Source organism: Poecilia reticulata, linkage group LG2, assembly GCF_000633615.1.
Source record: "Poecilia reticulata strain Guanapo linkage group LG2, Guppy_female_1.0+MT, whole genome shotgun sequence".
In the NCBI taxonomy this organism is placed as follows: Eukaryota; Metazoa; Chordata; class Actinopteri; order Cyprinodontiformes; family Poeciliidae; genus Poecilia; species Poecilia reticulata.
The window spans coordinates 24,424,044-24,434,703 of NC_024332.1; the positions used below are offsets into that span (position 1 = coordinate 24,424,044).

At 42.1% G+C, this 10,660-nt stretch overlaps 1 protein-coding gene across 1 annotated transcript in view; it reads left to right on the forward strand.

The window, feature by feature from the left end:
- Positions 1-10,660, forward strand: part of caska (calcium/calmodulin-dependent serine protein kinase a) — a 145,991-nt gene that overhangs the window by 96,365 nt on the left and 38,966 nt on the right. Inside the window, exons 6-11 of the mRNA XM_017309183.1 lie at positions 1,023-1,125; positions 5,702-5,877; positions 6,664-6,786; positions 9,287-9,370; positions 9,458-9,557; positions 10,594-10,611. Coding sequence (XP_017164672.1) covers positions 1,023-1,125; positions 5,702-5,877; positions 6,664-6,786; positions 9,287-9,370; positions 9,458-9,557; positions 10,594-10,611 — 604 coding nt within the window. The remainder of the gene's footprint in view (positions 1-1,022; positions 1,126-5,701; positions 5,878-6,663; positions 6,787-9,286; positions 9,371-9,457; positions 9,558-10,593; positions 10,612-10,660) is intronic.

A 10,660-nucleotide genomic window follows, 5' to 3' on the forward strand; every position in this document is an offset into this window, starting at 1 on the left:
TACCAGTGCCTTGGAGTCCGACTGCATCACAGGGAACGTTCCTTCCGAATGAGGCTGTTGCATCAGTCATTCGGGTCGCGCGTGTTTTTCTGCATATTATTGCCATGCTAGCAGAGTTTATGGCAACGTTTACAAGAGACTGCTGCTCGGAAATTGTCTGTATTTTCGGATATTGATTGGGAAGAAGTTCCACATTTATTAGACAACCCCGTCAAGAAACCTTGAGTCAGCTGTAGTTGTCATGCCAAGCCACTAGATGGCCCTGTGATTTTAACATGTCGCTGTATGCGTGTGAGCTTTTGACCCATTAGCTTCCACCGCACTAGCTTCCACTTCATACCCAACAGTAACCTGCCTCTCATTAACGAAGTGTTGATGTAACACCTATATTCCTCATCAGAAACTGTGCTAAACTGAACAGGTTTAAGTATCACAACACAGCACAACGCTATCCGCCATTGTTTTTGTTGTTATGCAGCTGTGCGTTCTGCGCATGTGTGACGCAGAAAACATGTCACTTCACGTCTTCCAACTTTTACATTATGATTATGTCGAAGTGTCATCTGTATCGAAAACCCCATCAGTAATAGGTATATTTTGGCGCCACGAGGTTTCGTTAGGGAGTGTTTCGAAGAAATACATGCAGGCTTAGAAACTGGTCGTAAACAGAAACCTCTACAATCAGAGCTTCCATAGAACATCAATGTTGATCCATTTTACAGCCCAATTAAGTTGCAGCGCTGTAAACCACTCCCAACACATTACATCATTTTCACGTTAATGCATTTCCTCTAATTGTTCTAAGGTCTTCCTTCATGTGAGGCCAGATGCATATCACAAATAATCACTACTACTCTTCCCCACTGTGATTAAACCGTGTGAATGTGTGTGAGGTCACTGTGATGGTTTGGGTGTGTCGCTGCTCATATGATTTATTTGTTATTTTGAAGGAACTTGACCCTCTAATTAGCCAAATGCCACCATGAACTGATGAGCCTCCGTTCCTCTGCTCTCACCCTCAGCCTCACTGCGTGCTGCTGGCGTCCAAAGAAAACTCGGCTCCCGTCAAACTGGGTGGGTTCGGCGTGGCCATCCAGCTCGGAGAGTCCGGATTGGTGGCAGGAGGTAAAGTAAACGCTCAACAATAAGTTCTCCCTCCGTAGGGTTCATAATACCCACGTTCCCATGATTTTCCAACTTTTCATGTGGGAAACCTGTAAAAAAAAAAAAAAAAAAGATCATATCTAAAGCAGACATGTTTTCTGTGACTCTGCTTGTACTATAAAGCATTTATAGGAAATCATCCATACAATACTTCCTGAGAAGCTTTATCAGCGTTTTTCCCTTAAATTCTTCTCAGCTAGGTTTATTTCCTTCTCCGGAATAAAAAAGGTAAACTGAGCATGTGCTGGCACATGCTCAGGTTGGCTCATCACCAAGTCAAGCATAGAGTTGACAACTTCAGCTCCGGAACTGAACCAGCCTAAAGCACGCCTCTCTTATGGCACTTTAAGTCTGACCCAGATGCAGTTACAAAAAAATGTTCATGCGTTTCACATGTTGTCATCTCAGAGCCACAAACCTTGATGAATTTTACTGGGATGTAAGTAACACAAAGTAGTTCATAAGTGTGAGAAGAAAAAAGTGGCATGGTTTTCAAAATGAATTAAAAATTTTACATAACACCGCCAGAATGTGGCGTGTTTGTAATCAGCCTGATTTACTATTATTCTCCTTAGTAAAAGAGTGAACATCTCACTGTTCAAGTTCACAATCAACAATGGAAGAAGTGCAGCCCTACCACGGCCAGCAACGTCTAAAAAGCATCTGGACACGGAGAGCGTCAGTCAGGGAAGACGCTAAGAGGTTCATGGTAACTCTGGAGGAGCTGCAGAGATCCACAGTTTACCGTTTTACATCTATTCTGCCTATTCTTAAAAAGTCTTAAATTTATTTATCTAAAATTAAGGCCTTAAGATGTAAGCTAGCTAGCCTTAACTACAATAATTACTGGCCTTAAATTGTATCATGAAATGAGTATTTAATCTTATGTGGTTTTTGTTCCTTGTGATACTTTTGTGTCATGCATAAGTTTGAGTCGCGGCCAGACATCTTCATTGCGTTCTGTGACTCACAGTGGTTGAAGCTACCGCTAACCAGGTGCTAACATACTCTTGCTTAGCTTTTTTTTGCATCTTTTCTGGCTGATGGGATCATCACAGTGAGTGACGAACGACAGCGACAAAAGGTGAACATGTGCGACATGTGAATCTTTATGTGTACAAGCACAAAATTACACACGGACAAATGCAATTGGTCAGTTGGCTGGAGGAGAGCTAGCGATTGTCGCCTCCTGTTTGGCCCTCGGGACACAGGAACCACAGGAAGCACAGTGGTTCTGTAAACATGCATAGCCAAAAGTTTCAGACCAACACCTGTAAACCCCACAGCCAGGTGTACTGGAACAAGATGGCCTCCCGTCTATCAGTCTACCACCAGCTGCTGGTGATGCTGGATACGGGTTCTCAGAAGGAGACAGCAGCTCTTCCTCTTCCTGTTTGCCTTTATTTAACAGAATATGTGACTGGGATCAGTGCAATTTAAAAAAATTGACGCCAGTCAAATGAGTTTCACTTTTTGTTATTTTGTGTTATAATGAAATACTCTCAAGCCTAAAACACGTCCACGTTCTTCATCTTGTCTACTTCCCTATAACCTCTACAACTCCAGCCTTACAGCTTGAGTCGGTCTCACAATGAGGCTGACAAACTCCAGCCTCTGCTTTTCTTCTTTTTCCTACAAAATGCTGACTGGTTCTCCGTCTTCCACAGAAACTATTTCTAATGAGTTTCCTGCTCATAAATTAATAAACTGAACAGCCTTGTGGATCTATTCTGGATCATGTTACCATTGGCTTGTTGCGACCTACATATTTTAATTTCCGTTTCTGCATCTATTGAAACTAACCAAAGATAAGAAAGCTTAAAGAGGCAGTATTATGTAACATCAACTTTTTTGAGTTTTACATCATGTTATAATGTTATTCCTGGAGTGTTGCGTCTTTCTTGCATGTTTGAGAAATCTTGTTATCTCCAGTGGCAACCAATCGGCTGGGTGGACCTAGCCTCGCCTTCAAGGACAAAGCCCATCCTCTGAGCTGTAGTTGTCAAACTTTCAAGCTTCTGTGACTCCCCCACCCAGCTCCTTCAGACTAGCCAGCAGCAATTAGCAAACATCTGGTGGAACTGCTCATCTGTTGAGTTCATTAGAGCAGCTACTTCTCAGCAGTTGAGCCATGCTGTAATGACTTCCTGAAGGCGGAGTTTCAGAAACGGCAGGAGCTTCTTAAAGAGACACAGTCCCAATTTCATGCCATTAAAATACGATGTCAAATTTCTTTTGAGCCATATTTGATATATGCAGCATTTTCATAATGACTGACAATAACATAGTTACTTCACTGTGCTGTAAAATGGTTCTGTGTGGTTGTAAAACACATAATAGCGCTCCTTTAAAAAGCGTAAAGTAGAGCTATAAGCGGAAAACGTCGATCTGGTCAGCTGAAGGGTGGTGCAGCTCTCAGGTCCTGGATCAGGTCTTTGCAGCTCTCCTGTTTCCTAAACTCACAACTTTCACTTCTCGTGTGTCTGCTTTGGACACTTCTACACCTGGCACTTCTCTCTTTTGTTCTCTGACACCAGGCAGGGAGCGAGGTGCCACATTTTTACCTAATACCTCTTTGGAATTCACCTTGTTGTCGTTGGAAAAATACTGGCTTCATATGCATCTTATCTTCTAAGGAAATGAGAACAGAGACTGCCTGCAACACATGTCCCACATTTTCCATTTAACTGTAGTTTTTCCTCTATTTTGACTCTGACTCTGACTTGGTTTGACTTTTGATGCCTGAAAAGTTGTGTGGTTAGTGTTCTGTGGTTTAATAATCAAGATAACATTTCTTTGAAAACAGGCACTAACACTGATACTGTGACCAATCATGAAGCAATGAATAAATGTTACATTTTGTCAATTCTGTATCATTAAGCAAATATTTACATTGCTCAATGTTCCAGTTACTAGGAATCAGAGGAAGTTCTAAATAGGTTTGTTTTTAGTCTTGATTTAAAATAAATCAGTGTTTCAGCAGTTTTGCAGTTTACTGGAAGTTTGTTCCAGATTTGATTAAAAGAAATTGCATAGAAGAAACATCTGTTCCTCCCACTGTTGGCCCCTCCTGCGCTGAAGTCGAGTTCTCTGGAACAGATCCAGATGAACTTCCTTCCCAACAGCAATGCCTGGCAAAAGTATTCACACCTTTTGATATATATATATATATATAAGTGATAGACCAACCCAAGGTGGTTCATATTAGGAAGTCAAGGAAAATGAGACATGCTTTTCATAATGTTAGCTCAGATGCTAATTGTTAAAGTTTGGTGTGTAGTTTTATTCAGCCCCATTTACTCTGGTTGTCCTGAATAAAATCCAGTACAACCACTCGGAAATCATCTAAGCCATATTTGTCAGACTATAATTTGAAGGAAAGAAGACAACAAATAATCTTTTTTTTTTTTTCTTACACTTTACAATAATGTGTCGTCCCAGCTAGGTCTAAATTAAATTGTCCCAGGATTTATTGCGATAAACAATAACATTGTTGTTTTGAGACAATTTTCTAGTTATACAATAGTAAGAATGACATAAAAAGGCAAGAACAGATTCTCAGATCGATAAACTTTAAATTCTAATGAACATTTAAACCCTGGAACTGGACGACATTTGGATTAGAAAACAACAGGAACAACAAATGAAATAAATTAAGTCTCTGTAAATAAAATTATCTTTCAAAAAAAAGGGTTAGTTTTTTTGAAAGATCAAAAAAACTATATCTTATAAGACTGAAGACTTTTATCCTTCAGTTTATGGTCAATAAAGAAAAAAGAGAAAAACGATAAATCAAGCAAATAAAAATGAGAGTTTATTTTATCATGCAATTAACTGATTTATTGTTTATTGTGCAGTTTTATGTGTGCTATCACATAAAACTGCTATAAAACCCATTGATGTTTATGGTTACAACATGATCAGATATGAAAAAAGAAATATGTATGAGAACTCCTCCAAAGTATGTGTTGGTACACGCTAGTTACAGGTAATACGATCTTTTTGCTTTAATCGTCAGGAACTCTTCAGTCTTTGTTGCAACATAACCAGCTGACTGGTTTCTATATGTTATAAAATTACAAAACCTGCTGGTTGAGTGGTTTGTGGCTGCGGCCAGATAAACCCACATCCCCTGAGAGTTTGCTTGAACTGGACGTCATTTGACTCAAACAATATTTCTACCAGAAGCGGCAGGAAAACAGGTTGAATATGTACGTCCAGAGCTCAGAAATACACATTAAAACGGCTGTTTGGACGGTAAAAACGAAGCTTTCTTCATTTCATGTACAGAGTGAAAAAGTAGGAAGGTTTGTTTCCTCTTTCTGTCCACCACTCATTTGTCCACTTATCTGCTGTTAGCCGCTTGACAAATAAACTCTGACCGTATCACTTGAAAACGAGGAAGCGCTCTTCATTTCTTCCTCTTGTCTCTATTGTGTAAAATTAGAAGTTGGAACAGAAGTGTCGAAGGGACTGCGGGGCCGTAATTGTTTCACGTGGCTGATGTTGATTTACCTGCGTGTCTATGTGGCTGCAGGGCGAGTCGGGACGCCCCACTTCATGGCGCCGGAGGTGGTGAAGAGGGAGCCGTACGGGAAGCCAGTGGACGTGTGGGGATGCGGGGTCATCCTCTTCATTCTGCTGTCGGGCTGCCTGCCCTTCTACGGCACCAAGGAGCGACTGTTCGAAGCCATCTGCAAGGGAAAATACAAGGTCAGGGGTCACGATACGGAACCGGCCCCATCATGAGTCGACACACCGTCGGCTTCAGCAGGCCTGCATCAGGCAGCATGTAGAAACAGAGACATACTGCCTCCTGCAAAAGGCAGAGATCATTATAAATTATATTACTTATCATCTAAATAGTAATTATCTATAATTATAAATTCAGTAATTTATAATTTTAGGTTTTATAAGAAAATTTGCGTTAAAAAAATTATTAAATAATGTATAAAATATTTATTTTTAAATGTAATTTGTAATTAAAGAAGTGGTAATTTTTTTTTCTCATCCAAAATGTTGTGCTTATGTCAGCATGTTCACTTTAAGCTCTAAACAAATCAAATAGCGAAAATAAATTAATTAAAAAAGAAAGATTGAGACCCGACAGCAGCTGCTATTTAAAAAACAAAAAGCTTTATTTTTAATGATCCACACACCAATGCTGCCTTGATTTTCTCAACTCTTTAAAGATTTAGAGCTGCTTCCAGAATGTGCAGAGCAAAGCAAGGCCTGGAGGTCTCAGTCAGGTCCACCACACTAACAAACCTGCCTTCATACTTGCTAACTATCACCTTACACAACCAGGCGATTGGCCCAAACGATGAACCAACTGTCCACTTTCACCACCATTCATTTCCCTTTTCTGTAAGTCTGTGGTCTTCTTGTGTGAACCATTCTCACAGCAGACCTTCTGCACACAGGATGCCTTATGCTGGTGAGAGTGGAGCACGTTAAAGCGCAGCGCGCTGAAAATGTTTTCGTCTTGTTGCTGTGCAGATGAATCCCCGTCAGTGGAACCACATCTCAGAGAGCGCCAAGGATCTGGTGAGGCGCATGCTGATGTTGGACCCGGCGGAGAGGATCACCGTGTACGAGGCTCTGAACCATCCCTGGCTCAAGGTAACGCAGCGTTCTGAAACGATAAAAACAAAACAAACGCGGCTCAGTGTTGGGTTTCTACCTCACGCTGCTGCTAAAAGAAATTTATAAATGTCCTTTCTGTGTTGGAAAAACATACTGCTCCTTCATTGTTACACGTCGAAAGTTATGACTTTTTCAAACTTTCCGCCTGTTTGGTGTAGAAGACCACGGTGGAAGAGAGACTCGTAGCCCGAAGCTGGAGCCAAATCACCGTCCTCGCTCTATAGAGACCAAACCGGTGACGAGAAGCGGCGCTCGTGCCGCTCGTCTTGTTTCTGCAGACGCTTTGATCCCGTCTTCTTCTGTGGGCAGCGGCTGAGAGAGACGTCGAGATGATGTCTTGACAGCTCAGCGCGCCCAGGAGCTGAATGACACATCAGGCAGGCGTGAATCTTTCAAAGCCGAGTCTGGTTTCAGTTTTGATTTTTCAGCTCTGCTGGAAAAGTTTCCCGTCTGGATTCACAGACGTTCTGACAGTTTCTGTTTTCGACACATGAGAATCGGCCAGGTTGAATACTTACCCCGGCTGGACGTCTTTGGTACACAACAATCAAGGATTCACACCTATAGTCCAATCATTAGATACATTTTCCTTTAAATAAGAAACAATTAAAATCACACTTGAATCCATTTGTTCAGGTGATAAGTCATTAAAACGACGTGCCTGCCGTCCTGCTTTGTGTCAGTGATTCAGCCTGATGGTATCTTCATATTGTCTTTCCGCCTATCGGGCCTCTTGCATTGTTTAGACACCACAGTCTTCCTCAGCGTCGTTTCTGATCCAGTCCATCCCGTTGTGACCACAGTAGGCTGTGTCTCTTAGCTCCTACTTAGGAGTTTTTATGACATTTGTGCTAATTTGTGATGTTAAATGTGACTTTTTCTTTAAACGCTGTATCGGTCACAGACATGACATCAAGTAAGGCTGAGGTGGCGGTGACTCAAACCCAAAGTTTTTGGCCAATTTTGAGGAAAAATGTCAGTAAAATCAGAAAAAAAATTGGGGATCTGTTGATTTTATGCAAATTTTGTAGATTTGTGAAAACCTGGAGGATCTTATTGATGTAATTCGGAGTCTAGACGACCACATAAAGAGCTGCGGCGGGCCAGATGTGGCCCCCGAACCTTGAGTTTGACACAGTCTTTATTTCTTATTGAAGGTACGCCTACATTTCCCCCCCTCAAGAACAATACATTACTGCTCTGTTCTATAGATAATAATCCACTGATGAAGGAAGGGCACTCTGTGATCTGTCGTTAATCTGTCAGTCGCTGTAAGATTAGCCACCATCACAGCAGAAGAAAGCAGAGAACATCCAGAGGAGCTTGATTGGTTTAGATCCTCTCTGCCAACTCTCCATTTCAAAACACGGAGTGTAAAACACACTTCACGCTCCAGGTGAACTTTGTGCAGACACTTTGGAGCCCTGGGGCCGAGAGTTCAGCAGGCAGGTTGTATCTCGAGCTTTTTTCCTGGTAATTTATTGCTGGTTCCAGGTTTCGGTCAGGATGAAGACTGAGTGGAATGAAAAAGAAACCAATGTGACGACATCACATACCTGCAGTGCTGAGGTAATGCTCAAACTGCCAGATGTGATCTGAGTGACGCACGGTTTATTTTTGGATGAACTTACCCAGCGGGTTGCTTTTGTTTTGGACATTTTTCTATAAAGGGCATCAGATCTTGGCGTAGAAAATCTATTTTTGACGGATTGGTTGAAACTCGATAGAGTTCTGAGCAACACCAGTCAGGTTGTGGACGGAGCGACTCTGTTCCCAGGTGTGGATGTAAACTCTCACCTGAAGCCTAAAAGCCAGAGAAGCGCTCATCGTGACCCAGTTCCAGATCCTCCAACAGACTCCTGAGTTTCCTAACTTCTGTCTTTTCCAAGCAGCTTTGATAGTAGTGAGCTCACACTGGTGTCAGTGATGACTCAAAAAAGCAAAAAACCCCATTGTTTAAAAGCTTTGTACATTAATGTAGCGTAACTTGGTAAGTTTTTCCAGCCTGGTTAATTTCTTCTCTTGTCGTGGCGCTGCCTCTCCTCTGAAACGGACTCAGAGTTTCACAGACGGCCGTGAGGGAAGAGCGAGTTCATGATGCTTTTGGGCACATTTGGGAAACTTAAGCTTTTAAGCAAATTATGTTTAGATAATTTCTAAACATGCCTAGTTTGTCCAGCTGTTGCGTCTGTTTGGTGTTAAAATTGGTTTGAAATTCGACGTGAAGGAAAAGTGAACATTGGTGAACAACAAGCATCACCAACCTTTAAACTCTTAAGGCGAATATGAAAAATTTCCATACAGATTATGAAAATTAAGCCAAATGTTCTTGTAGGATCTAAAGTTTGTACTGGACGAAGTAGTTTCCCGTTTTAGGTGGAGCTAAGAAAGTAAAAGTTGAAGAACGTAAAGATGGCCACCCATGATGCCAAGACGGGAATGAAAAGATGAAGGTTCTGTTTGTGGTTTTCTGCAGGAGAGGGACCGGTACGCTTACAAGATCCATCTGCCAGAGACCGTGGAGCAGCTGAGGAAGTTCAACGCCAGGCGGAAGCTCAAGGTTCCCGTCCGTCCGTCCGTCCGCCATGGAATGTTCCGGAAGGTTTGAAGAGGCCCCGCGGCTTTAACGCTCCCCGTGTCGTTTCAGGGAGCCGTGTTGGCCGCCGTGTCCAGTCACAAGTTCAGCTCCTTCTACGGCGATCCACCGGAGGAACTCAACGACTTCTCCGAAGACCCCACCTCCTCAGGTGCCCTCTCCGCTCACCCCTCCTCTCTCGCCGAGAACACGGCTGCCTTCCAGTGTTTACCCTTTTCGTCCTGATCGCTGCTGTCTCTATTCCTCTCCAGCTGCTCTTAGACGAGCAGAAAATGAACACGGGGGACTGTGCTCATTATCTCATTAAGCAGGTTAATAGATGCTGTGAAAGCTAAGCGTTGCTGCAGGACACGCTTTTTGTTTTTTCTCTCGGTTTTGTTTCGAAGAGCTTTGCGGCGGCAGAAGGATTTTCCTGGTGTTTTCTCTGGAGTGTACATGTCTTTAGTTTGTTTCTAGCTCTTCTGACACCAGCAGAGGGATCACTTGTTTGTAAACACGACGGAAACCAACCTGCCCGCCTTTAAGCTGTCACTGGTTGTCATGGTTACCCACCGTCGCCTAGCTTTATTAGCAATAGCTATCATGTCGTCAGCGAACTACAACTGTTCATCACAGCATGATAAAATAAGTTTTCTAAATCTGTAAATTTTCACTTGTTTAACGAAACAATAAATGAGATGCAATCATCTTTGCATGTTTGGTCCCAATTAGGGGTCATTTTGACTGCAGGAGATTCTGCGCTGTTCTACTGCAGGTCAACTTTTTCTAGGCAGGGGAAATAAAAAAATAGATGCTCATTTTCAGACTTTTGTGGTGTTTGGTGACTCTAACAGAAAAATCCCACAAATTTCACATCTTGTCACCTACCTGAAATAACGGCCTAAGTCTTTTTTTTTTAAGCAAAATGTATTTATTTTTCTTTTCTTTTTATTACCATCTTCTGAATCGAAGATTGAGAATTATTTTATGAAGGTGATCTGCATTTTTTTACGAGTTGGAAATAACTTTATTATACTAACTGTGAATAGTTTTTAACAGTGAATAATATGTTCCTGGTTTCTTTCTGTTCTTTCATGCGCAGCACAGAAGGTGCTGGCGCAGCATGTTGTCGACTGATAATCCAAACTTTTCCAAAGTGTCACTCTGTTTCTTTCTGTCTCTCTCTGTTAATGCTTCCCCTGGGCTAGGACTCCTAGCAGCAGAACGTAGGTATCCAGGTGGCTAGTGTGGGTGTGTGTGTGTGTGCGTGCGTGT